Source organism: Hyperoodon ampullatus (genome assembly GCF_949752795.1).
Source record: "Hyperoodon ampullatus genome assembly, chromosome: X".
NCBI classification, from domain to species: Eukaryota; Metazoa; Chordata; class Mammalia; order Artiodactyla; family Ziphiidae; genus Hyperoodon; species Hyperoodon ampullatus.
This window is the reverse complement of record NC_136913.1, coordinates 132,539,281-132,567,137: the sequence shown is the minus strand read 5'-3', so window position 1 is coordinate 132,567,137 and position 27,857 is coordinate 132,539,281. Positions and strand designations below refer to the sequence as shown.

Genomic DNA, 27,857 nt, shown 5'->3' with positions numbered 1-27,857 from the left:
ACTTTGGGCCTAAGCACGTGCACGGATGGGGTTAAGAATCCACTGCTTGAAAAATGTGAAGAGAAAGAAAGAACGAATGGATGTTCTCATTGATATGGAGGTGAGATCCAGCCACACACCCTTTGTCCCACACTCCACACAGCAGGAGGAGACCATACTCTGATCAAACTTGAAGTGACAGTTTAACTTATCAGCTTGCACTAACCTTTAAATCAGATTGGATGTTTACTTAAATCCCCCCCCCACTCAGCACATGGGAGCTGGGGAGGGAAGTCTAAGTAATAAAGAAAAGAAGAGCTGCATCCTTACACACAGCTTTATAGTCTTTATATCTTGCCCAGCTTGTTCCTTAAGGCAAACTGCTGACGTGCAGTTGTTGGGTCACAGGCTGTGAGCATGTTAAAGCCTTACGCTGGTCCACGTAGCGCTTGTATGAGTTTCCAGGTTCCGCCTCTCTTGAACATTGTGTTGTTTCCTTGGTTTTCTTTATATTTTTGCCAGTTATGTTTGGCAATATATTATTTAATTTTGCTTGTATTTTAAAAATTCCTGAAGTACCCCTGGGCTTGGTGCCCCAGAATTTTTAAGCTTCTTTTTCTTTTTATAAATGTATTTATTTATTCATTTTTGGCTGCTTTGGGTCTGTAATCCCCATCCTGTCTCCTCACGCCAGAGCCCTGCCTCTTCTTAAACTATAAAAACTAAATCATAGGCATGCATTCTCCTGTGATTTTCTTCTTTTCCGTTTTGAGATTCATCCACGTCAATGCCTGTAGCCCATTTCCACCCAACTGTATGAAAAGACCTCTAGTCATTTACACCATCGACTGTAGATGGACATCTGTATTGTTTCTGTCTTTTTTTTTTTTTTTTTTTGCGGTATGCGGGCCTCTCACTGTTGTGGCCTCTCCCGTTGCGGAGCACAGGCTCCGGACGCGCAGGCTCAGCGGCCATGGCTCACGGGCCCAGCCGCTCCGCGGCATGTGGGATCTTCCCTGACCGGGGCACGAACCCGTGTCCCCTGCATTGGCAGGCAGACTCTTCAACCACTGCGCCACCAGGGAAGCCTGTTTCTGTCTTTTTTATTCTAAATATTACTGCATGTGCAAGAGTTCCTCTGAAGACTATCACACTGTGACTGAGTTTCTGAGTCAAAAGCACCAATTATTAAATATATCTGCATCCTTGAGAAGATGCAACATCACCAGTCTTTTAATTTTTTGCCAATCTGGCGGATAAGTAATGGTATCTTATTGTTTTCTTACTTTGCATTTCCCCAATAACTGATGAGATGGAAGACCTTTTCATGTGTTTATAAGACATTTGTCTTTCTCTTCTATGAATTTTGCCCATTTTTCTAATTTTAATTTCATTTATTCCTTATTGATCAGTAGGAATTCTTTCTATAATCTGTATACTAATATTGTAGGCTATAGCTGTGGAAAATATCTTCCCTCAGTTTGAGGATTGTATTTTCATTCTCGATATGATGTATTTTGATCAGCATAAGTGCTTATTTTAATGTAGTGCGATTTGGCAATCATTTCCTCTGCATAAGTGCTTTTCTACCCCAAAGTCATAAAGGATGTCTCCTATATTGTCTTCTAAAAGTTTTATAGTTTTGCCTTTCACCTTTAAGTCCTTCAGCTACTCGGAATGAAATTTTGTATGGTGTGAGGTAAAGTCTAATTTCATTTTTTAAAAATGTTGTGAGAAGCTATATTTTTCCAGTCATGAACTTTGAACTGAATTTGTGTGCCTCAAGGCAGTTCTAGGAATTGAGAAAAGCAGATAGCTGCAATAAATTCCAAGGAGCAAATCCTGATTGTGAGCACTGAGCACCCTGAACTGGAACCAGCCGACCAGAAAAAGGCATGGGAATGTTGAAAAAAAGACCAGCTGTATGACCATGCATCCTCTGAGTCAGCCGACTTGCCCTCCCAGTACTTTTCCACCCTGAGCTTTGCCTCGACAAAAACTTTTAACTACATTTTGCTCGAGGACTCACTCCCTCTGAAGTCCTCCAACTGCAATGGTTTAGATAGCATGTTTGCCTTCATCTGTAACCAGTCTCGGTTTCTGTTTTGATCCTATGGATCCCCAGTCGCCCTTACTGCAAGCGTGTCCTTTCCCTACTGCTCTGCCTCTTGTCATGTCACCATTTCTCCTCTCTCTTCTGTTCCAACGGTCTATTTGTCTATTTCTGTGCCCATACCATGCTCTCCTAATTAACATAGCTTCGTTATAAGTCTTGCAATCTAGAAGGCAGTTCCCCCACATTGTTCTTCTAGAGTGCTTTGGCAACTCTTGTTCTTTACAAGTTCACACATACTTTAAAATTAGATTATCAAGTTTCACAAAACCTATCCCAGTGCTGGCTCAGAACGTAGTATTCAGTTTTAAGAGATAATGCAAAACTGTTCTCCTAAATAGTACTGCCAACAGCAGTACTCCCAGCAGCAATATTCAAGAACTCATATGGATTCATATCTTCTCCAACACTTGATATTGTTAGACATTTTAATTTTTGATAATTGAATGGAGGTGCAGTGGCATTTCATTGTGGTCTGATCACTAATGAGGTTGAACATCTGTTCATATGTTTATTGTTCACGTGGGTTTCTCCATCTGTGAAATGTTTATTCGTGTTTTTTACTCATTTATCTGAAGGATTGTTTGTGTTTTCCTTATTAATTTGTAGACCTTATATATTCATAATAGGAATTCTTCGTCAGTTGTGTGTATTGAAAATATTTTCTGCAAAAGCACAACTGGTCATTTTTGCTTTTTAGTTTGTCTTTTGATGTGTAAAAGTTCCTAATGCTAAAGTCAGACTGATCAATATTGTTTTATAGTCAATGATTTGTCTGCATTGTTTAAGAAATCTTTCTCTATCCCAAAGTCTAAAAGTTCTTCGCTGGTGTTTTCTGTCAAGAGCTTTAAAGTTGTGTTTTTGACACAGAAGTCCTTAATCCATCTGGAATAGACTTTTTTTCTGCATATAGCATGGAGGAGGGTTCCGGCTTCATCTCTTTCAATATAAATAACCATTTTCCAGCTTTGTTTAATGAAAAGTCCCTCTTTACTTACCTAACATGGCACCTGTATCGTATACACAGTTATACACGTGACTGGGTGCGTTTCTGCATTTTCTAATCTATCTCATTGCTCCATTAATCTATCCCTGCACCGGTATCGCACTGTCTTAATTTCAGTATCGCTCTCTCCTCTCTCTCCTCTCTCTCTCTCTGTGTCTCTGTCTCTGCCTGTGTGTGTGTGTGTGTGTGTGTGTGTGTGTGTGTGTACCTCAGCCTTCTATAGTTCATTCAGGGTAATCTTGGGGAAGGGAACCAGCAATCACATGAGCTCAGCCTCTTAGCAGAGAAAACTGGATGATCTGGCTGCGAACTCTTGCCCCTGGATTTGCCCTTCTTGTCTATGAGGTACTGGAAGGTCCAAATAAGATTACATAGAGTAATGAACTGCTTATAATACTGCGAGGTTACTCCCTTGGGGTCAAGGGGCCAGGTGTTTATCAGGTAAAGGTGTGTACAGATCGTGGACAGCCCTGAGCTCTGTAAGCACAGGAAATGTTTGTTTTGTTCAGAAAGTCTGTCGTCCTTTAGGCTGCTGTTTTAACGCCACGAAGGTGTTAGGGTATAAGGAATTCTGCTCTAGGATTCGGAAGGAATGTTGGCTCTCTTCGCTTCCACTGATCCCTCAATTTTTTGTGTGGCATTAACAGTAGGAGATGTAGCCTAAGACAAATAACAGCAGCACAGAAGCCTTAAAAGGCCTTTTCTCAACGTCCTGTGCCCACATCAGTTTATGGGTGGAGCCTGGAGTCCGAGGGGCGGCCGTCGCAGCCCTCGGATGCTCCCCTGCCATCCCCACCAATTCGGCCCGGGTGTAGGTCGAGCGCTCAACCCGCCCCAGGCTGGGGGTCCTCTGTGGTTTGGGAGAGGTGTGCTTTTTCCTATGACCCCTCTGGGATTCAGCCGCAGGGGTCTCGGCGGGAGCAGCGCCTCCTTCCGGCCCTCAGGTGCGCAGCGCCGGGGGCCCTCGGGGCCCAGGGGGCGGGGGCAGGCGGGGGGCGGGGGCAGGGGCGCGGCGAGGGTGGGGCGTGGGCGGAGCTCCTCCCCCGCGCTGTCGGCGCACAGCCTGCGGGGTGGTGACTGACCAGCCGTGCCGCGCTTCCCAGTCGCGTTCGCCGCCTCTGCCGCCTCCGCGCCGCAGGCCCGGGGCCCTGCCGCTCCAGGCTCTGCCCGGCCCCGCGTCCCCGCGTCCCCGCGTCCCGGCGCCCGGCGTCCCAGGTCCCGCAAGATGACGCTGAAGGCGAGCGAGGGCGAGAGCGGGGGTGCCATGCGCACGGCGCTCTCCGACCTCTACCTGGAGCACTTGCTGCAGAAGCGCAGCCGGCCTGAGGTGAGCTGCCCCCGGGGCCCGGCGCGGGATGCGGGCCGGTCCTCGTCTCTAGGCCGCGCCTCCGGCCGCGGTCCCTCCCCGCCCGCCGCCCTGCCCTTAGGGGTCCTGCCCCCGGGGTGGAGGCCGCAGCGGGCGGCGGGGTTCGGGCGGGACTCCGGACGCGGTGGCTGGTGGCCCCCAGTAGCGCCTCTAGGCGAGAATCGGGAGAGGCCGCGGCCTCGACCGAGAGCTGATTAAGGTCAAGGGAAACTTCTTCGTGGACGGAAGTCAGGGTCACAGAAAGACTGTGAGGAACAGATCCGAGAGTAGGACTGCTTGGTGGTTGTGTCAGCAGAAAGGGTTGTAAAAGCCAGCGCTGGCCCCGAAGTGCTCACTCACCGTCCCTGTGCATTTAGGCAGGGCCCCTGGTGCTGGGGTGCAGATGGGTGGACCCCTGTGTCTGTTTGTGGGCAGTCATCTCACAGGTAACTCTGCCCCCCAGATTCCTATGATGGCCCATAAATAGCTCATCACCTCGATCCTCAAAGATGCCCAGAGGGCAGGGTTGATCATTTTCTTGTTATCTCTCATACTTCTGGGTGTGGTGAGGACCCAGCAAGGTAAGGTTGTCACTCAGGGTCTCTCCCACAAGGGCACGGCCACCAGGATGCTCGCTCACTCACTCATCTGAAGGCTGACGCTCTGTCCCATTGTCAGCCATCAGCCAGCACCGGCCAGCAGCCCTTCCATGTCCCCTGGCCTTCTCACAACGCGGTGACCAGGTTCCGAGAAAGGATGTCCACGGAGACACACAGACAGAGAGAGAGGGCCAGGCAGAAGCTATCTTGCCTTTGATAACTCAGCCTCAGAACTCACAGTGTGAATCTTTTTCCTAGACTACAAGATCTTCCAGGGCAGGGCTGTTTCACACTCACTTTTTACATTTTAAATGCCTGGTAAGTGGGCCCTCAGAAATGTTTGCTGAATTAATAAGTGACTTAAGAGGTGAACATGTGATTCAGCATAGCCATCCACTTTCACAGATGAGGAAACTGAAGATCCACAAAGTGAAGCAGACTGTAGAGCTGTGGACTCTGGGCTGGGTGGCATCAGCTCAGGTCTCCACATTCACACCTGACTGTCATTGCAAATCAGGATGAACCCGTGGGGAAGACATTGGTTATTCAGCTGACAAGACAAAATTGGAAGTTATGCAGCAGCATGTACCCTAGGAGGGGATCAGGCTCTAAAACTACTTGGTTCCTCATAAGTCTGGACATGGGATTTTTTTTCTTCCCCACAATCAGCTCACTTGGCTGAGCCTTAACTCACCCCCCCCAAAACAACACCTCTCTTTATTAAATTTTCTTTTGGCAACTTTATTGAGGTTTACTTAGCGTACATCTAATTCACGAATTTGATTGTGCAGTTCAATGACATTTGACAGATGCATCCCATCATGTGGCCGTCACCGTAATCATAACGTAGAACATTTGTATCACTCCAGAAAGTTCCCCGATGGTCCTTTAGGTTCATTTCCCCGGAAACCCGGAAGCCACCCTGGCAACTTCTGGAAAACACTACCACTTTGCCTTTTTCAGACTGTCTTATAAATGGACTCCAACCATATGCAGGCTTTTCTTTCTGGCTCTTTTCACTTAGCACAACCTGAGTGTCACCTGTATCTCACTGCCCAGACCCTGTGTAGACCCGTCTGCTCCTGGTGGGGAGGCTGGAGAAGTCTTTTCCGGTTTTGAGAAGAGGCCCTTTCACTGCCCTCTGAATAAATAGCAGTTTTTGTGGAGCTGTGAGTTGATCCTGCAAAACCAGATACAGTCTATTGCTTAGTCAGTTTGCTTGAGTGTATGAAAGGATTTGAAGATGAAATAAGAAAACTTGGTAAAGCACTGAATGAAAAGCATCCAGATCTGCCAAGCTGTGGACACTGGAAGAAGAACCTCCACACGATGGAAGGTGGCCTGACCCCACGAACCTGCTGATTCTTATTTCCAGAGGTTCACCTTCCCTCTGGGGCTCCTAGCAGTCTCTGCTGCCAACACTGGGCTCTGCCTCCCCCTTGCTGCCCAGGTTCCCTGTGCCTTTGATTTCTCTTCTCTGTAAAATGGACCTGCTTAGAGGGTTGCGGTGATGTTGACCTGACGTAACGCCTGTCCAGCAGCAGTAGCATGTTTTGCTGTCCTAGCAAGAACCAAGAAAAGTTGTAAGGAAGTTGTTGGCTTTAAAAGAGTTCATAAACTCATGTTGCCAAAGGCTTCATTTAGGGAGATTGCTTTTTATAAAAGTTCTAAAGACTGGAAACCCAAAGTTTCACCTCTGATTATAGTCCACATTTGGTATTGAAAAAGTATCATCGGGCTTCCCTGGTGGCGCTGTGGTTGAGAGTCCGCCTGCCGATGCAGGGGACACGGGTTCGTGCCCCGGTCCGGGAGGATCCCACATGCCGCAGAGCGGCTGGGCCCGTGAGCCATGGCCGCTGAGCCTGCGCGTCCGGAGCCTGTGCTCCGCAGCGGGAGAGGCCACAACAGTGAGAGGCCTGCGTACCGCAAAAAAAAAAAAGTATTGTCAGAATATAATTTTGCAGTAGGTTTGATATGGCCTGTCTGCCATATTTAAGTACATGTTTCCTTCCTTGGAGAAACATTTTATGAGCTCTCTCTGACCTTGATCTTTTTTGCAATCCCTTAGTGCACATAAGATTGGTTGTAAAATTCCTACTTTTCTCTTCAGTTCTGTTTGAAGTAGCCCTTCTCCCATGACCTGAAGCAATACGTTGAAAGTCCCTGAAAGTTCACTTGGGCCTGTCCCACATGGGAAATGACCTAAGAAATGTCAGGCTGCAGGTGAGTTTCCACTCAGAAGAGCTGTCTGTGGGCTCCTGGGCGGGGAGATGCAGCATCACCTGTTGTGCATGGGCCAGGATATCACTGGCGAATAGCGCTCCAGGCAGGGGATATTCAGGGTTGACGGGGGTCTTGAGACACTGACAAATGTCCCCTGGGGCAAGGGAGATGAAATCAGTTGACATTTCATTGACTGCAGAGATTTTTTTCCCGTAAGCAGTGAGTTGCTCAAATCTTTCACTGTTGCTAAAAAAGGAGGGGAGGTGACCCCACGGATGGGAAACGGGAAGAAAAGCTCTGAATTGGGGAACCAGAATACAACTTTTGTAACGTGACATTTTCTTTTCTGAGTCTTCACTTTTCCGTTTTTCCTTCCCATAGAGAAATACACATGAGCAAAGTACATACGCAGTTGCCGCTGGAACAGCTGCTCTGTGACCACGATTCCCATCCATGGAGGCCACCAAGCACGGATCGTGTAGCACTGCAGTGTTTACTATGGGGAAAATCCGTGTGTCAGTGGACCCATGCAGCTCAAACCTGTCATGCTCAAGGGTCGACTGTATAGGTTTTTGCTCAAAAGTCACTTGCCAGAAAATTCTGGCTCTGAGGTGCCCCTCTTTCCCCACCTCTTTTCCCCGGCTCTTGTCATTTGTGGTGAAACAGTGCTCAGCTGTTTCGGGTACCTTGAGCCCTCTTGGTTTTCTCATCGTTTTTCTTGTTTTCTTTCCCAAAGTGGAGGCTGACCTTGCCTGCCGTCTGCGGCAATCACTTGCCTTCTTGGCCTGGGCCTTCTTCTAAGTCTCCACATGGAAACAGTTGGCAAAAAGCCTAACAGTAGGCTGAACAAATGTTTGTTCTTTCCTCCGTTCACTGTCACCGGCTCTTAATCCGACTGTTTGGGTGGGAAAGCCACCCGCTGCCAAGTTTGTTTTTCATCTCTTTTTTAATCCCAACTTCCTTTGAGCCACTGCCTCTGCCCTTTGAACCCGCTGCAGATGTTTCCTCCAAAGGGGGTTTCAGCGCACAGGCGTTGCCACCCCAGCAGTGTGTGTGATTAAAGGCCGAGAGGCTGCAGAGCTGCCCCCGTCCTGCTGGGGTGGCGGGGATGAAGGCTGGTCTCAAGGTTGTGAAGTGAACTCTGCAAAATGCCATCTAGTACCTTTGGCCGCATCGTTCAGCATCACTTGGTGGTCGTGGGGCTGTAAGGACTGAAAAACGGCTCAGCTTTGGGGTGACAAAGTAAACAAACGAAATATTTGCAGCACGTTGGAATGAATGTATTACCAGCTATGGAAGCAAGAAAAGTTAGACCAGTTCAGGGGCAGAACAGGTGCCCGGCACGTGGCCAGTGGACGGATGGACAGATGGGACAGGGGACAGACTGCAGTCTAAGTCGTCAACCTGGACACGTTAGTTACCCTGAGTGGCAGGCAGGTAACCTTCCCATTTCTTCAAAGCTGAACTCTGTGGACGTTTCCTGCCCTTGGTGTGGTCTCGGACCCACGGCTGGGGTCAAGGAAGCACCTTGGATCCGTGTGCATCTGTCTGTCTGTCTAGCCCTGCTCCTGGGATTGTCTGTGGCGAGGGGTGCAGGGGGCTGGTTGAGGGAGTTTCCTGCATGTCAGGTGCTGTTGAGGAGAGGCTGGCCCCCTCTTGCTGAGCAGTCAGGGAAGCCTCACTGTTGCTAGTTGGTTCTTTGGTCGCCACGTCGGAGGGTTCCGTTTATCTTACTCATCATTTGCAGCTTCTGGGTGAGCATGATAGTGGCTCTGAGTCATCCCGAAGGGGGACGTCTTGATGAATAAGCACATTTGGAAGACCAGCCTTTCAGATAGCAAGTCTTGAACTTTCCTGGGTGCTGAGTCCTTAATTTAAAGGCTGATGTGTTAAAAGCAATCTGTGTCATGGAGCCAAATGAGAAGGTGATGAGGGGAGGGCACCGCTTTATCTGCCTGTTCCAGGTACACAATCACGTAGGCGTTGGCCCCTTGCAAAGGTCACTTTGTCTTCCGTGGACTGAGACTTTCGAATCTGTCCTTGTAGACGGGCCCAGCGCGTCTCGAAACACAGGTGAATCATCATAAATGGTTTATTGATGGCACTTTACAGCACATGATAAAATAATCTGATCTATGTTTTCAGATTTTATGGCCATCAGTACCTGCTTTGGTTACTGACACAGATAAATGGTAGATGCTGATAAATCCATAGGATTAATTTCTGAGTTTGGTTTTCAGCTTTCTCAGCCCCACAACTACTAGTGAAAAAAGATTTGTAAGTCAGGATCAAGGAAAGTCCTAAGTTTTATTTCATGCTTTGAGGCCAGAAATTTGAGATTTGAGCTCTTTGTCTATTCACAGCAGTCATTCAGTCAGCAATCCTTGAATTCCTCACTCTATACATTCAATCTCTTAATACATGTGCATGGTAAAAATATACAAATACTACAGATGCTTAATTTGAGAGAAAGAATTCTTCCTTCCAACTTGACGCTGCTTTTCCTCCGGTTTTCTTGAGTCTACTTAGAGAGCTGTTTGATCTCATTCTCTTTAAATGGGTCTGTGCAATAGCTACCTAGCTTTGAAGAGTTTTAACCACATGGTTCCAGGTCGCCATGGGCAATGCTTTGAGGAACTATTTGGTCACTGTGTGTTGTGGCCTCTTACTTACCCATCCCAGAGTCTGGAAACTGATCCTGTACCCTGCAGATGTCTCAAGGATTGGTTGTTGCCTCTGTCCGTTCTTTGGTGCTGTGCTCTCTTAGTTATAGCTCTTCGGTTGCAAACAGGTGCAACTTGCCAGCCATTTTGCTAGCTCTTTTATGCAATAACTTCACCTCTGTCTACTACAAGCTCAAAAATAGTACCCCGTCAAAACCATGGACTTGACATTGGTATGACATGTGAGTGTAGTTCTGTGCCATTTTGTCACATGTCTGAATATATGTAACCACCACCACAATCAAGATATGGAACTGTTCCATCAGCACAGAGACCTCCCTGGTGCCACCCCTTTATAGTCACATCTCCCCGTGTCCCCTTGGCAACCACTAATCTGTTCTCCTCCTCTATAATTTTGCCATCTCTAGAATGTTATATAACTGGAACCATATTGTATGCAATTTGTTATTGCTGGGAAGTGTCCCGAGGTATGGATCGACCACAGCCTGTTGAACTGCTCGCCTATTATAGGCTGTTCTCCTTGTCTCCAGGTTTGAGTTACTACGAATAAAGCTGTTATGAACCTTCATGTACACATTTTGCACAGACTGTTGTCTTGTGCCATTGCTGGGTTGTAAAGTAGTCATTTAGTTTTTTAAGAAAGTTCCCAACTCTCTTTGTAAAGTAGTCATTTAGTTTTTTAAGAAAGTTCCCAACTCTCTTCCCAAATGGCTGTAACACTTTACATTCCCACCAGCCATGGATGAGAGATTCAGTTTCTTTGCATCCTCACCAGCATTTAGTCTTGTCACCGATTTTTATCTTAGCTATTCTGATAGGTGTGTAGTGGTATTTCATTATGGTTTTAATCTGCATTTCTCCCTGGTAGCTAATGACATTGAACACCATTTGCCATCCTTCCTTACATATCCTCTTTACTGAAATACCTGTTCATGTCTTCTGCCCGTTTTCTAATTAGATTATTTTTATTGTTGCATATGGAGCATTCTTTATGTACTCTAGATGTTAGAAGTTTTCATTGGATGTGGGGTTTGTGAATGTTTTCTCTCAGTCCACATCTTGTCTTTTCATCATCTTCACACAGGCTGTCACAGGGGTAAAGTTTTTCATTTTTAAGAGGTCCACTTTATCAGTTTTTCCTTTTATGGATACTGCTGTTGGTGCCAAGTATAAGAACTCTTGTCTAGTCCTAAACCCTGATGACTGTCTCCTATGTTTATTTCTAAAAAGTTTTGTAGTTTTACATTTAAGTCCATGATCCATTTTAAAGGTCTAGTTCAGTGTTTCTTTTTTTGCCTATGGGTGTCCAATTGCTGCAGCATCATTTGTTGAAAAGACTACCCTTCCTCCGTTGAATTGCCTTTGCACCTTGTCAAAATCAACTGGACGTATCTGTGTGGCTCTATTTCTGGGCTCTCTCTTCTGTTCCATTGACCTTTGTGTCTGTCCCTCTGCCAGACCACACTGCCTTGATTATTTGTAACCATATAAATCTTGAAACCATGTAGACTGATTCCTTCTACTGTCTTCCTTTTCAAAATTGTCTTAGCTGTTCAAGGGCCTGTGCCTTTACATCACATAGATTACACGTCGTCCAGAGGTACTTTTTTCATGTAACCTGCAGGGATCGGGTGAGTGAAGCCACTTGTGGGTAAAAAATAACATCCCAGATGCAGGAGGATCCACAGCTCATGCTTAGCTTTCCTCCCAGGGTGCAGTGGAGAGTGAGCTAGAGAGCGTGTGCCCATCTGCAGGGGGGCAGGTTCCACAGGGACGGGTCTTCTGATTGTTACTAAACGAAAGAAAATAAAGCAGAACTTTAAATTCTACATTCATTCCTTCATCAACTTTCCCTCTCACTGTACTCATAGGATCGGTAGCCCTTCCCTTCATCTCTTTTCTGTCATGTGTGTGTGGACCTTAATGTTGTTTCGTGACTTGCTGTAGGTAGATTGTAAAGAGGGAAAGTTAGTAAAGGTTTTTGTATTATTATGACCGGTTGCTGACCCAACACCTTTGTTCCACTTCTTGCTGATCCTGCCTCTCCCTGATCTTGTTTGGGATGGCAGGATGCCCAACTCAGTTCTTATTTTCTCAGCCCCTTTTGCAGCCTGGGATGGCCACGCTGTGTTCTGCAGTTCTGGCTGATGAGACATGAGCAGATATCCATTGGGGAAGTTCTGGGACAGATGCCACTGGCCTGGCCCTTCTTCCTTCTTCCTGCCTTGAAAGTGGAGCTGTAGGTTGGGTGGGCAGCTTTTCCAGAGCTATTTTCTCAGAAGTCCGAGCCCCAGCCCGTTGTGCGCCGGCCAGTTCCTTGTATGTGCATGTTCCAGGCTCTGCTGTCTTCTGGAAAAATTTTTGAAATCTCTCATCCCTGATGACTTCCTGTTTTTTGTCTGTGGGTTTCTATTTACCCTCCCCCCTTTGGTCTCATTTAAACAGGGTCCAGGCTACACGCAAGTACTTAGGCTGCCAACTTGAACCTAAATCACAATCACTTAGGAAAATTCTATCTTGCCAGAATAGAAGTGTTGTACTTTGTAGGGCTTTAGGAATAATAGGCTTTCATTTGCCTGTTTAGAAATTAATTTGAAATGAAACGAATACAATTTACTTCTCACCTCCTTCTCTAGTCTCCCAGTTCCCCTCTGTTGTTCATGTCTCTTTCCAGAGATGATGCATTTACAAGCAAATATGAAGATATCCTTACCTTTCACTGTTTACGCTGATGATAACATACCTTTCCTCACTCTTTTTTTTTCCACTTAATATGTCTTCCAGATTAAGCTCTGAACCTCCTTATCAGGGCTACATGGTGTCTGTGTGCCAGGATGCCCACGCACAGATGCAGTGGTAACTGTGTTAATGGCTTACCTACTGTAGACGACCTTGAAGTTCTGTGTGGTTCTGGGCTCCCAGGTCTCATAAGTCACTTTTCTAAATATAGCCCTTTGTTAGACAATTCCGCTTTAATAGCAGTGCCGTGTAACTCAATGTCATGTGAGGTTTTCGAAGTTCTAGTTGCTACACAAGGCAGTTTCTCTCTGTCAGTACTTCCCTCATTCTGTAGACAGACAGATAGGTCTAGCTGTTCCCACCTGGGGATATTCCCGTTTCGCCTTTGCCACCAAGGGGCTGATGAGATGTCCTGCTCACGGCTCCAGCCATTGGGAAGATCTTCCCTCCCCACGGTCTCTGAGGGGCACCCCCAGGTGTGGCTGGATTGCAGCCACAATCCATTTTCAGCTCAAACCTTACATAAACCAGGGTCGGGCTTCTTCCTTCTGCATATTGTTTTTGATGGACTGTTGTATCAGGAGAAGGAGCATTTCAAGGAGATTTATTCATATTGTGCAGCAGCCACTTGTTCTCGTTGGCATGTGGTCTCAGAGCGACACTGTTCTTCAAAACCCAAACTTGGAAGCACCCCAAAGTCCATCCACAGCAGGACACCACACGAGGGTTCCAGTTCCTGCTCCATGGCCTTTTCACTGTCTTAGTGCCATTCCCTTCCAATGTTTTATCTGAAAATTTTCAATCTCACTGAAAAGATGAAACAATTTTATAGTAACTTCCATTAGCCATACCTCCTAGATTCTACCATTAACATTTTGCCATGTTTGCTTTATCACATATCTATCCCAAAACCATCCATTCACCTTTTTTTGTTTGTTTTGCACTTCAAAATAAGTTGCAAAGATCAGAACACTTCACCCCTAAAAGCTTCAGCATGCATATCATCGGCTAGGGTTCAGTATTTCTTTATGGTTCTTTTTTTAATTTTGTGGTTAAATTTACATACAGTGAAATGCACTGGATGAGTTTTAACAAACGCATACACCTGTGCAATGCAACCCTGGTCACAGTTTGGAACATCACCAGTCCAGAAGGTCTGTCATGCCCTTACCCAGCCTACCCCTTCCCATCCTATGAGAGGCAACCAGTGTCTTAAATTTTTTTTATTGTAGTTTTGCTTGTTCTAAAACCTCATGAATGGCCTCCTCCTGCAGGGGGACTTTTCAGCTATAGTGAATAAAGCTGCTGTGAACTTCTGTGTGCAAGCCTTTCTGTGGGTGAACACCTAGGAGTAGGGTTGCCAGGGCATAGGGTCAATGTATGCTTAACTTGATATAAGAAATCGCCACACCCTTTTCCACGGGGCTGCGCCGTTTAGCATTCCCACGGCAATGTCTGTCCTTTTCACTGTAGGCTCCCTAGTGGCCGCGGAGTGGTATCCCGGTGATGTTGGCTCTTCATAGGCCTTTTTAGTGAAGAGTCTGTTCAGACGTTTTGTCCATCTTTTCATTGCTCATCATCCTGTTATTGAGTGAGAAGAATTCTTTCCATGTTCTAGGTATAAGTCTTTGTACTCTCAGGCTGAGCGTTTTGGTGAGAAGTGTTTAGTTTTGATGACGTCAATTGTATGGTTTTTGATTATTGCTGTCTGTGTCTACTAAACCTTTGCCTGACTCAGTGGAGTTTCTCCACGAACAGATATTCTTAACTTTAAAGTATTTGTAGTTTTAGTTTTCGTTTTTTTACAGTTTTCTGCCTCCTCCCAGGTTTTGAAGATGTATTCTGCTTTCTTCTCAAAGCTTGGTTGTCTTACCTTTCACGTTTGGAACTGGTTCTGTATATAAAGTGATGTGGGGACCAACATGCCCTTGGCCTGTGCGGGGTTGACCCAACACCATGGATTACAAGATCCATCCCTCTGTCTTCCCTCCTGCCAAGGCCACGGGCCTTAAATTACTTCAGATTTATACTAAAAACATCTTCCTAGAGTGTAATCCGTCCAGCTTTGTTGTCTTCATAGTCGGGGTCAAGGGGTTACAGTTGATGTGTCGTCTCGGGCTGATGGCAGGGGTAGCCACTTGGATAAATAACGCTTCACATCAAGTCTAATGCAACTGGCCACCAGCCTTAGGAGATAAGCGTCGGTTTGCTGAGCCTTTGGGGTTTTAGATGCGCAACAACGACCTGACGGCTGCTTGCTTCATACATTTCTCTGCTGTTTTGACCCGACAGACTGTGTCACCCCAGCTGAGCGCTGTGACGGAGGACATGTACACCAATGGGCCTGCTGCCCCGGGAAGCCCTGCCCGGGCCCAGGGCCAGGAGGCTCGGAAGGTGCGGCTCATCCAGTTCGAGAAGGTCACCGCGGAGCCCATGGTAAGCCCTCTTCCTCACCACCCCAGGCCCCTCATGGCAGGCTTCTTGCCCCTGCCAACTGACGACACCTCGTGTGCAGACAGAAAATATTTCTCCCAAGAAGTTGCCTTAAGTTGTCTTAAAGATCAACTCAGAAAGAGCTTGCAGTTAAGCTTGCTGTGCCCTTGTCTGTCTTCCAGGGAATCACGCTGAAGCTGAATGAGAAGCAGTCCTGCACGGTGGCCAGAATCCTCCATGGCGGCATGATTCACAGACAAGGTACAGGCCTGTTTTTTTCAGTGATTCATCCTTTGCTCCCTGTTCAGGGCTGAGGGGCACGAAGCTTATAGTGTTCAAAATAGGGAGCATGGGGCTTCCCTGGTGGCTCAGTGGTTGAGAGTCCGCCTGCCGATGCAGGGGACACGGGTTCGTGCCCCGGTCCGGGAAGATCCCACATGCCGCGGAGCGGCTGGGCCCGTGAGCCATGGCCGCTGAGCCTGCGCGTCCAGAGCCTGTGCTCCGCAACGGGAGAGGCCACAACAGTGAGAGGCCCACGTACCGCAAAAAAAAAAGATTGGCACTGATTGCTGCCATCTTCCTAGGAGGTGATCTTGTTTATTTTTACTGTTCACCATCTCTACAAAGCTCTAGTGATGTGCTCCTGGCCAGTAGCTCAGCCATCTAAGCTACCACAATACTTCGTCCCCTCTGCAATAACACAACTATTTTGAATGATCTGCCTTTATATCTACCCTCTCATGAGAGTCCTTAAAAGGAAGAACCCGGGCTTCCCTGGTGGCGCAGTGGTTGAGAGTCCGCCTGCCGATGCAGGGGACACGGGTTCGTGCCCCAGTCCAGGAAGATCCCACATGCCGCGGAGCGGCTGGGCCCGTGAGCCATGGCCGCCGAGCCTGCGCGTCCAGAGCCTGTGCTTCGCAACAGGAGAGGCCACAACAGTGAAAGGCCCGCGTACCGCAAAACAAAAAAAAGGAGCATTTGTGTGTGTGTGCCGAGAGGTTTTTTGTACCGTAATGACTGTCGCTCCCTCTGAGCATTCTTATACACTTATTTACGCCAATACTTTTGCAGTTAGTTAACATTTGAGCAACTACTATATGCAACCCCTTGCATTAGACTGTGAACACATAGCAGTGAAGAAAACAGACCATCTCTACCTCCTGAGGCTATCAGTTAAACTGAGAAAATAGGGAATTCCCTGGCGGTCCAGTGGTTAGGACTCGGCACTTTCACTGCCGAGGGTGCGGGTTCCATCCCTAGTCGGGGAGCTAAGATCCCACAAGCCACATGGCACGGCCAAAAATAAAAGAAAAAGAAGAAAAGAAAAACAATAAACTGAGAAAATAGACATCAACAAATAATTACAAGTAACTGTTGTATCTCCATGTGAAGCTGCCGTCAATTTGCAGATGTGTCATTTAGTAATATGCTTTTCTGTGTATCAAGGGTAACACAAGTATTGATACCCATTCTTCACATAGAATCTAAACAGTGATTAACTTTACCACTTGGTAGCATTTGGAGGTCTTAGCTAAACAACAGAGAAACATCGAGCTTTCTTGTTCCTTGGATTGTGTTCAGCTGTGTCATAGCCCCCTGACTTCAGGGGGACTCTAGTTCCAGGACACTTTCAGGACCAAGTGCTTTTATTTTGCAGTTGGAGTCCTGAGGTCAAGGAGGATGACATAATCTTAAACCGTCGAGTGCTTGTCTTGCTAGGTCCCTGAAGGCCACGAACAGAACATTCCCGTCTGTCATGGTCGAATGGTTTCAACCCTGTGTGTTCTACAGTCTATTGTACAACATGCTCTAGATCATGGTTTATTTTCTGTGGCGTTTTGACATCTGTTGACACCTCTTTCGTCTGAACGTTTGTTCTTTTGTTGGTAGGCTCCCTTCACGTCGGAGATGAGATCCTAGAAATCAACGGCACGAACGTGACTAATCACTCAGTAGATCAGCTGCAGAAGGCAATGGTGGGTATTCACTATGCCCTTGTCTGCATGAAGCATCGATCCACATTGGTGTCTGTGTACCTCATTTTTCTGTGAAAGTGTTTATACCTCATTGAAGGGCCTCTTACCACTGCTAATCTTTATTCTGTGCAAGAAATGACAGCTCTGTCTTCGTTTAGTAAACTTCTAAAACAAGGCAAAAGACCCAGAGTGTCTGTCTAGAAAGAGCATTAGACTGCAATGGCAGCTCTGAATCCCGCTCTCCTTTATTCCAGCCCTGTGATTTGGAGCAGGTGAATTCACTTCTCTAGGTCATCTGTAAAATGAAGGTGGTAGTAATTGCTGTTCTTATGTCATAGATTTGTTACAGAGAACAACTGGGCTATAATAGGTGAAACGTTGAATGTGCTCTTTACATGCAGTTGTGCCAGGCATTGTGCTGGGTGTTTGCCTCTCCACATTCTTCACCATCCCTGTCCACCCCTGAACACAGCAGAGACCCTTCCTGTAACCAAAGCAGGAAAAAACACATGGGGTAGTTGGGTGTAATTGGTCACAGCCGGTAGGAAGCACCCCTCAGGCCCTCAGCAAGGAGATGCCAGGGTACCAGCCAGGGAATGAAGCAGAAAATAGCAACTTAGGGAAAAGTTTAATTTGAACCAGAACTGAGGAAACTGAACCCTTAGAGAGTTCTGAAGCATGGCTGTTTAAGGATAGACCTCACTTCTGACCCAGATGAAATAACAGGGACCAGATTTACCCTGCTTCTTGAAATGACTCACATCCTAAATATTCATGTACCTGATGACAGAGGATTCAAAATACTTGAAGCAAACACTGCCAGGACTGCCACATTCTGCAGGATAGACTGTGTACCCTGCCGCATGACAAGCCTCAACAGGTTTAAAGGACTCAAACCATACAAAAATGCACTGTCCACCCACAATGAAATGAAATTAGAAATAAAAAACAGAAAGATACCTGGAAATCCCTAAATAGTTGGAAGTTAACACACTTCTAAAGAAGTCACAGGCCATAGGAGAAATCACAAGGCAAATTAGAAACTGTCTTTAAATGAATAGAAATGAAAGCACAGTGTATCAGATTTTGTGGAATGCCACTGAACTCGGACCAAGGTGGAAATGCCTGGATTATAAAACGAGAAAGGTTTCAGTCAACAGCCTCAGCTTCTACCCACAGAAACTAGAAGAAGGAGAACAAATGAAACCCAAAACAAGCAGAAGAAAAGAAACAGTCAAACAACCAGAAATAGAACAGACAGGACCTTGGTAAATGAATGTGGAGGGTGAAGGGGTTTGTAAAATATAACTCTGAAGTAGGCGTAACCCACCTAAGAGAAACTCTATAGGACCAACGACCCAGTTCCTTCCACAAAGAAAAGACTAGAAAAGAAAACACTGCAGGGAGAACAGGTAGATGAAAATTCGACTCTTACAAGACATATCCACCAATTGCAAACAGTGTCGGACCACATGCCCCAGACCCTTCATTCAGCATCTTCCCACCCTCTGGAGCGGGCCACCTGTTTCCCACCGGGACACTGGCTGGATCGTTTCATGGTCACCAACACGAGGAGCAGTTTGGCCTAATGGTTGCTTCTCAATAGAACGTGATGCATGTGTTTTCTCTGAGCCGATGGCACAGCTGTATCCCTTTGTCTTGCATAAAAACCGTTTCAAGTATGTGAACATTCAACATTTGTGCTTCTTTTTGATTTATGTAAATAAAATCAACTATGTAGAAGGTAATTTGTGTCGTGGCAAAAGTTACCATGAACAATACACTTGGAGAAATACTTGTTGTGCATATAATAGGTAGACAGTTAACAACTCTAATATTTAAAGTGCTTCTAAACTTTGTATAAAAAGACAAATAACTAGGGAGTTCCCTGGCTGTCCAGTGGTTAGGACTCTGGGCTTTCACAAGACAAACAACCAAATAGACAACTGGGCAAAGATATAAGAAGGAAAAGCATATAGCCAATGAGCTCTTGAAAAGTGCTCAATTTTGGTTATGGTAATAAAATTACAAAATAAAGCAACCATGAAATAATTTCCACCCATCAGATTGGCAGAAATTTAAAACGAACGTTAACATGTAATTCTGGCAAGAATTTCAGGGGAAAGGGAATCTCATGTACTCCTGGTGAGAGTGGAATTTTTATAGTTTTTTAGAGAAGTAATTTGAGGATAGCTATAAAATTGTTTTTATCCTTTGCCTCTGCATTTCCATCATGGGGTTGTATTCTGTATAAATCAAATGCAAATATATAAGGACACGCGTTAAAGGGTGTCTACTGCAGCAGATTGTAATAAAAAAAACCTGGCAACAGTGGACACACCCAGTGATGGGGATGGTGGCTGAGCAAGGGATGCGGCAGAGCCATGAGACAGAGTGAGTGAGGTCTTCATGTATCAACCTGGAAGCAGGTCATAGAGTAATGCATATAGTATAATCCCATTTTTGTTAAAAAGAAACAGCAAAAGTACACATGTATGAATATGTGTGTAAATATTTAGACACATGACTGGCCCTTTATTGGTGTGGAGAAATGTGTGGATATTTGTGTGCCAGGGTTCATTTTAAGTACTTCTGGGGACCTCTTGGGGGTCGACCGCGCGGAGGAGGGAAAACCATTAGCCTTTGTTCGTTATTCTTTGTGTGTCCCCATGTTGTTATGCTGCTTTATGGGGCACATGACACTTCTGTCTTGGAGGAAGCATTGTGCTACAAGATTTCAAAGTGTACAGTAAAGATGGCTATTGGAAAAAAAAATGCCCAGGACTTTGGGAGGGGAAAAATGACTTAATGAAAACCCCCAGTCACCCCGGTTCGTTTTACATGACAATTTTATTTCACCTTTCTTTTTTAATAGAAAGAAACCAAAGGAATGATCTCATTAAAAGTAATTCCCAACCAGCAAAATCGGCTTCCTGCACTGCAGGTAGGTGGCACCATTTTCTCTGTTGTGATGATGGCAGGATTCGGGCCCAGTGTGTATTCTTTGAACTTGATTGAAATGATGTGATTGTAAATATCTCAACAAGCATAGCTGCCTGGTACTCTCTGAACCAAACTAACATGTGCTACAAACCGGCAGGCGTTTCTCTGACCGCGGGCATGACTGGCCCTTTGCAGCTCACTGGGGCTGCGGGACCCTGACAGATAAATGTGGAAGAAGGAAGTTTTAAAAAAATAACTCCAAAGTTTCTGTCACAGGTCACTTATCGTATGATGGTATAATTTTCTTTTTAAAAAAAACTTGTTTTAAATTGAAGGTTTGGTATATATGGGCACATATACAATAAAGGACACAAATCATAAATGTGAAACTAGATGAATTTTCACAAACTGAACACTCCCATGTGACCAGCACCGTAAGAGTCTCCATGCCCATTTCCAGTCCCGCCAACCCTGACTTCTAACTCCAGAGACGAGTTTTGCCCCTTTTTGAAATTTGTGTAAATTGACTCACACAGTATGAATCCTTTAGTGTCTCATTTTGTTCACTCGGTGTGAAGTCTGTGCTGTAGCAACAGCTGATTCCTTCTTATTCATTTGTTGTATGACTATGCTCTGGAGGGCCTTCTGTGATTCCAGCTTTTTAGTTCTTACAAAACTTAGTGCTGCCATGCACCTTTTTGTACCTGAGTCTCGGGGCATTTCTGACGAGCTGTAGGCTGTGTGCATCTTTCATGATGTTGCCGAACTACTTTCCAAGGTTTTCCATTCGCAGCTGCAAGTCCCAGCTCTTCCACGTGCTCACTAGCACTTAGAATTATCTGGGTTTTTTTTCCTTCATCTTGGCCGTTGTGATAGTGCTGTTACATTGTGCTCTCTACTGGGAAATGGTGTCTTCTCTAGTTTGTTAATCAGCCTTAATTTCATGAATCTTCAAAGAACCAATGTTGCCTTTCTTGATCCTTTCAACTCTATTTTGTGTTTCACTGGTTTCTGCTCTTTATTATTTCTTTCTTTCTTTGGGTTGGATTTTTACCCCTAATCTTCCTAGCAGAGGTTACTGGTATTAAATTCTGATATAGCTTCTTCCGGTCTTTTTTTTTCTATGTATAAAGAAATACTCTTAAAATTTCAAGCATACTAGGTATTGTTTTTATTTAATGATATTCTCATTTAATGTTATATCAGCAGCATTTTCCCAGGACATTAAATATTCTTCTACAAATTGATTTTTATAGTTGCATGGTAATATATTCTGTAGATGGCCGTATTTAATTAATTCCCCATTCTTGGAAAATCAGATTGTTTCTAATATTTCACTCTAATAGCTAATGCTATGGTGAGCACGTGTATCCACGTATTGTAACTGACAAGCTTCTGTGTAGAAGTAGATCGTGGGGTCAGGACTTTGGGCACATTCACAAGGAAACAGTGCATTTCAGATAGTAGCCTTCTTTTTCAGATGTTCATGAGAGCACAGTTTGACTATGATCCCAAAAAGGACAACCTGATCCCTTGCAAGGAGGCGGGGCTGAAGTTCGTCACCGGGGACATCATCCAGATCATCAACAAGGATGACAGCAACTGGTGGCAGGGACGGGTGGAAGGCTCCTCCCAGGAGTCGGCGGGCCTGATCCCCTCCCCCGAGCTGCAGGAGTGGTGAGCTGCCAGTGGCGGGGACCCATGGCCACCAGGGCTGCTCAGCTACCGAAATCTGTCATCCTGTGTATAGTTTCTGTTTCTCAACCGGGCCAACCTTCCGGTTTTCCTGGAAGAATGGGCGGTGGGGGCAACGATGCCTTGATGAGCCTGACTGGCCCTTATGGGTGAAGGAGGCTGACTGGCTCTTCCTTCATCCGTGGATCTGTGTTGCCACAAATGCTTTCCCTAAGCTTTAGGTCCCTAAGCCCGCGTTGGGACTGCAGCCCCCTCTTTCTCTGCCGGAGGAGGACGGGGTCTGGGATGACACAAAGGGCAGGAGGCAGATGGGTCTGGGGGTTTTGTGTAGAAGGGACGGCACAGGCGAATGACCCCGGGGCTTTTACACCGAGAAGCCACCAATGTCCTCGGTCATCTCTTCCCTCCAGGCGAGTGGCGAGCGGGGCTCAGTCTGCTCCGAGTGAGGCTCCGAGCTGCAGTCCCTTCGGGAAGAAGAAAAAGTACAAAGACAAGTACCTGGCCAAGCACAGCGCAAGTACGCTCCCCGGCCTCCCCGCTGCCCGGCACATCGTTCTCACCCCCAGGGAGCCAACCCAACAGCCTTCCAGACCTTTCTCAGTACATCAGTGCCATCAGTATGGCCAACTGCAGGGTCTGAGCAGCCCCAGACAGTGGCCTGTTTTCCTTAGAACTAATTCAGACTTTGTCCCTTAGCTGCCACGGTTGGAAATATATGAACATTATAAATACGTTTGAGCGGATTGTAGATAGCAAGTGAAGAATAATCTACAACTGAGCTACTATTTATTGAATGCCTCCTTCCTGCCGGGAGCATTCTAGAGAAAGACAGGAGCAAAGCACAGGGCCTGAAAGCTATGTCAGGGGCCTCCAGTGAGGCAGGTGTGGCCGGAGCATCGCTGGTGGCAGAGAGGAAGGGACAGCAGCGCGAGCCGGAGATAAGGGGAGATGACGGGCGCGTCAGGTAACGAACTGTGGAGAAGAAGTGGAGAGGGTGGGGGCCAAAAGATTAGAGAAAACTCGAGTCCAGAGAACTGACCAACAGCCGTGCTGAGTTTAGATGGTGCGGGGGTTGGGAAAACCAAAAAATAGACCCCAAAGAAGGGCATCCACGATCCAGGTTGTCCCTGATGGTGTCCGAGCCGGTATAGCCGGTCGCAGCCTTCGCTGTGTGCCCGGCTCTGGCATGAACACGGCTTGCTTTTCTTTGTCTCTAGTTTTTGATCAGTTGGATGTTGTTTCTTACGAGGAAGTTGTTCGGCTCCCTGCGTTCAAGAGGAAGACCCTGGTGCTCATCGGTATCTTCTCATTGCTTTGCCACTTAGAGTACATTTCTGCATTTCTGTTCTTATTTCCCTGCCTGCAGTACGTAACCTCCCTCACTCCCTCTCTCAAAAAAACAAAACAGGGGCCTCCCTGGTGGCGCAGTGGTTGAGAGTCCGCCTGCCGATGCAGGGGATACGGGTTCGTGCCCCGGTCTGGGAGGATCCCATATGCCGCGGAGCGGCTGGGCCCGTGAGCCATGGCTGCTGAGCCTGCGCGTCCGGAGCCTGTGCTCCGCAACGGGAGAGGCCACAACAGTGAGAGGCCCGCATACCACAAAAAAAAAAAAAAAAAAAAAAAAAAAAAAAAAAAAAAACAAAACAAACAACAACAACAACAAAAAACAAGGGCAGTGAGGAAGAAAAGGAAACGAGAAGGCAGGTGTCTTGGGTCCTCCACGCGGAGCAGATGTAAGGAGCTTTCTGAGTCCTTACCGGGACTCCCCTGGGTTCACGTTACAGCAGAGGGTGAACCTCACATGGTTTTCAGCAACGAACTCTTTTAGGTTGTCTGTCCGTCTGGCGGCAGTAGGGGTGCTCCAGGCCTATGCTTCTGGGTCCTCCCCATCTTTAGAGTGAAAACATGAGTTGCTTAGAGGACCTGTATGAGGGTTCTGTTTAAATTTCCAGTAAAAGTCAGTTCCATTCATTTTGGAGAGTCCAGTAAGGCAAATATACTTCAAAATTAAACAGAAAATGCCACGTGGTAGCTGCCTCCTCTGTGGAAACGCCAGTTCTCTTTGGAATCCTAACTGGGACCCCAGGGCCTGGAGCCCCCGGTCCTCCTGACACCAGCCCAGAAGCCACGCAACTCGCTTTGACCTGTGGCTCATCTCGGGGTCTGAGAGATGAAAACCCCTATCCCATTCCTCTTCCTAGCCCCACCTTTGTGTCTGGGGCAAGAAATGGAAGCCTTTATCTCCTCTGTCTGTGCAGGAGCCAGCGGCGTGGGCCGCAGCCACATCAAGAGCGCCCTGCTCAGCCAGAGCCCGGACAAGTTCGCGTACCCCGCCCCGTGTGAGTAGCTCGGGGGCCTCGAGGACACGATACCGTGGTCATCTGTCTTTTCCTTTGTGATTTTTTTTTCTTCAGCTGCACCGCGCAGCTTGCAAGGTCTTAGTTCCCTGACCAGGGATGGCACCCAGGCCCCAGCAGTGAGAGCGCTGAGTCCTAACCACCGGACCGCCAGGGAAGTCCCTCCTTTGTGATTTTTTTTAAAAAAGTGTTTGATTATAAAAAGAAAAGCCAATTTGGAAAGATACAAATTTGTGCCCATAGTTGCTCCCATTAAAAATGTAGCTGTGCTGTTTGTCTACATAAGAGAAGCAGCGGTCAACATTTTTATACTGCTTCAAAAGATTAAGCAAATAATATGTTATAAAAACTTATGTTACTTTTTTTCATTTTAATTTATATTATAAACACTTTCTCATATGCCTAAATCACTCTGAGAGCTCTCTCCCGGTCCATTGAGTGGCTAAGGAAATTACAGGACAGCCACCAACTGTCATGAAATGTTTTCTCAAAGTAGCGCTCAGTTAAGGCCCACCTAACCCCAGCAGCTGTTGTAGGAGAAGGGTCGGGCCAGCAGTCAGGCAGACGCTTAGATCAGTTCCATTCCCAGGAGCGAATCTGTGTAGAAAACTGGATTTTAAACCTGTTATTAGTATTTTTTTTTATTCCTTGCTTCTCCGTTTTGCCTTTGAGGACAGAGTGACACACTGGGGTCAGAAAGCAGAAGGCTTTGGAGGTAGAAATAACCACGACAGTTCCATCATTCAATAAGTTAGAATGAGAAGTGAGTTAGAAAGGGTAAGAGGTGAGGATAACTCAGGTCAAAGAAGAGTCATCGTTTTATAAGATGGAAAGAAAGACGTGCGGCAGTTGTGGATTGAGGAGAAGGTGCCCATTGAGACAGACCAGAGGATGACGCAGGAGACCAGGGGGTCGCGTCTCAAGCTACAGCATCTGTAGCACGTTTTACTCAGAGGATCACTTACACGAGTAATCGTAAACGTTGTGACTTAAGGACATTCCAGCATTTAACAGTGTGAGTTTAAAGCAAACAAAAGTACTCTTCTTTCCAAACAACGAAAAGGAGCCTTTCAGTGTACTTCCCAGAAATCCTGACTGTAGCCTGGAGATCTGTTTCTAAAATATTTTCAGCTGTCATTTCTTCATTTCGGAGCTTCTGTGTCCCTGGGGTTGGTGTTTGAGATGCTCCTTCATGAAGGGAGGAGGATGGTACGAACTTGCTCCACTGGGCTCTGGCTCTTGACAGTTGAATGTGTTCTGGGCAGACGGGGGCCTTCCTGGTCCGAGTCAGCCCCTCAGGGTCCTGTGTGAGCCACCTCTCTGGTAAACTCCCTGCGCTAAACGCAGCTGGGGTGGCGGTGGCGACGCCAGCGTCCGAGCCCTCGGGAGCCAAGGAGGCCCTGAGTTGCTCAGGGATTTGGGTTCTCATGCACAGATACGACACGGCCGGCCAAGAAGAGTGAAGAAGACGGGAAGGAGTACCACTTCATCTCCACAGAGGAGATGACGCGGAGCATCTCTGCCAACGAGTTCTTGGAGTTTGGCAGCTACCAGGGCAACATGTTTGGCACCAAATTTGAAACAGTGCACCAGATTCACAAGCAGGACAAGATCGCCATCCTTGACATTGAGCCCCAGGTGGGTAGGCACGGAAGGCAGGAGTGGATGGGAAAAGGGTGCTGAAGAGCACAGCCCATGGGACCCTCCAGCAAGCGCAGATCTGTGCCACGAGCTTTCACTGGGATCACCTGGAGGAAGAAGAGCAGGACCAGGAATGCTGGAGACAGTGTGGGGATTGGCGAGGCCTGAAGATGCTGATCGCAAAGGTCCGTCATGACAGCTAACGCCTTTTCTCCCCCTCTCTTCTTCCTCCACTCCCTTTTTCCAGACCCTGAAGATTGTTCGGACGGCAGAACTTTCACCCTTCATTGTGTTCATCGCACCCACTGACCAGGGCACTCAGGTGGGGCTGAAGGGTCTGTGCTGGGTGGGGGGGGGGCGGGGCCGCTCTCCAGGCCCACGAGGACCGGGCATCGGTCCGGATCGTTGGCCAGAGCGCCGGCAGAGCTCAGCTTCCCGACCCTAAACCTAACCCTGCCTGCTGCTGTCCCCTTCCCGCCCAGCCAGGGGCCAGAGCACGTGTGCCTGTCCTGTCTGTTCAGCAGACACTTGTTAATGCACCAGCCAGGCCATTTTTCCAGAAGAGCAGATCCTGACACTGGTACAACACGGGCTTAAGAGGGGCATCTGGGGGCAGGGCAGGGACTGTGAAGAACAGAGGCGGCCTTGGGCCCACGTGGTGCGTGCTGTGCGGGGAGGGGCGGGAAGGAGGCCAGGCCCATGTTGAAAGGCCTCCCCGCTCCCCAGAGCTGAGCTGCCCCAAACCCACCCTGCAGGTGCTTTGCTTTGCACTGAACGTGTGGGGACCTCCCTGCGTCTTTCTCAGTAGCTGTGTGGTCTCCCACCGTGTGGATGTAGCAGAGACTCATTTAGTTTCCTCATTGCCTTCTTGATGGCTATTTAGGTTTAAAACTTATTATAAGTAATACGACAGTCGATGGCCCTGTGCGTACGGCGTTTGACACGTGCAAATATATGTGTAGGAGCGATTCCAAGCAGGATTGTGTTGGAAATGTGGAGAGAGGGTGTCCCTGTGCCAGGAGCACGTTATGCACTTTCAGCTTCAGTGAATCTGCTGGAGGGGAAACAATCTCACTGTACTTGTGTTTTACTGGAATCGGTGGTGCTGGGGTGCAGACGGGTGGATCCCTGCTCCATCCATGGTGCCCTCTCTCCCCCTCCCTCCCTCTTTCTCTGTCTCCTCCACAGACGGAAGCCCTGCAGCAGCTGCAGAAGGACTCCGAGGCCATCCGCAGCCAGTATGCTCACTACTTTGACCTCTCACTGGTCAATAACAGCGTCGATGAAACCCTTAAGAAACTGCAAGAAGCCTTTGACAGGGCATGCAGTTCTCCGCAGTGGGTGCCTGTCTCCTGGGTTTACTAAGCTTGCAGAACAGGGGGAACGACTGTGGGCCCGTCGAGCCTTAGGAACTCCATTCCCCTTACTTAAAGACAAACAGGATCACCCCAGCTAGCTCTGTGTCAGCTTCCAGCTCTCTGCAACTATCCTCATGACCAGTGGGTATCCATCTTGTTTAGGTTTCTGAAGGGCTGGGCTCTGACTTCCCTGATAGATGGGGCCCCATGGATCAGGATTTCAAAAGGATCTCTGGAAATTGGGGTCCGAAGTACTATCCAAACGCAGCTGCTGATCAAAGATGGTACATGTGGGGAGGAAAAACAATGGACCCTGTCCCTCTGAAGCCTGCACTCCTTTACCTACAATCACACTGGGCATTTCATTTGTCTTTGCTTTGAAGAAAGCATTTTTAACTGCAACTTTCTAAACTGCCAAAATGAAACGGCTGTGCAATAGGATGAGGTCTGCTCTAGTGAAACCCTCAAAAGCAATAAAAGTGTTGCTGTGTTAAAATGCCAATGACCTTGTACCTTTTAACTCTCTGGGTTTCCACCTGTGCCCCAAGCCTCTGGGAGCAGCTGCTGGAGGATGGTACCAACACCAGATGCCTCTGCTGGGTTCACAAGTCTCCCTCAGGCTTGTGATGACCTTAAGACTAGAGGTCAGTCAGGCTAAAAGCCTACGTGCATGTGGCTGGTGCCTGTGTGCTGGGCCGGGCATGTGCATGTGAACACATACGTGTGTGTAACATGTAAAAACACTTTGGGAGCAAAGGTGTAAGGG

The 27,857-nt window shown here is 47.2% G+C and overlaps 1 protein-coding gene across 3 annotated transcripts; it reads left to right on the top strand.

The window, feature by feature from the left end:
• Positions 1 to 4,323: 4,323 nt before the first annotated feature.
• Positions 4,324 to 27,593, top strand: MPP1 (MAGUK p55 scaffold protein 1; the record flags this gene model as incomplete). Of its 3 annotated transcripts, none has more annotated exons than XM_079726869.1 (12): positions 4,324 to 4,425; positions 14,981 to 15,073; positions 15,304 to 15,382; positions 17,012 to 17,097; positions 19,973 to 20,041; positions 21,521 to 21,717; positions 22,146 to 22,252; positions 22,953 to 23,033; positions 23,994 to 24,074; positions 25,528 to 25,730; positions 25,981 to 26,055; positions 26,922 to 27,593. In XM_079726869.1, the coding sequence occupies 12 exons, from the start codon at positions 4,324 to 4,326 to the stop codon at positions 27,096 to 27,098; spliced, it is 1,350 nt and encodes a 449-aa protein (XP_079582995.1). In that variant the 3' UTR covers positions 27,099 to 27,593. The 3 variants fall into 3 exon arrangements, with proteins under 3 accessions (XP_079582995.1, XP_079582996.1, XP_079582994.1); XM_079726870.1 differs by having other exon boundaries at positions 14,981 to 15,124; positions 21,581 to 21,717; XM_079726868.1 differs by having other exon boundaries at positions 14,981 to 15,124.
• Between the last annotated feature and the right edge of the window lie 264 nt (positions 27,594 to 27,857).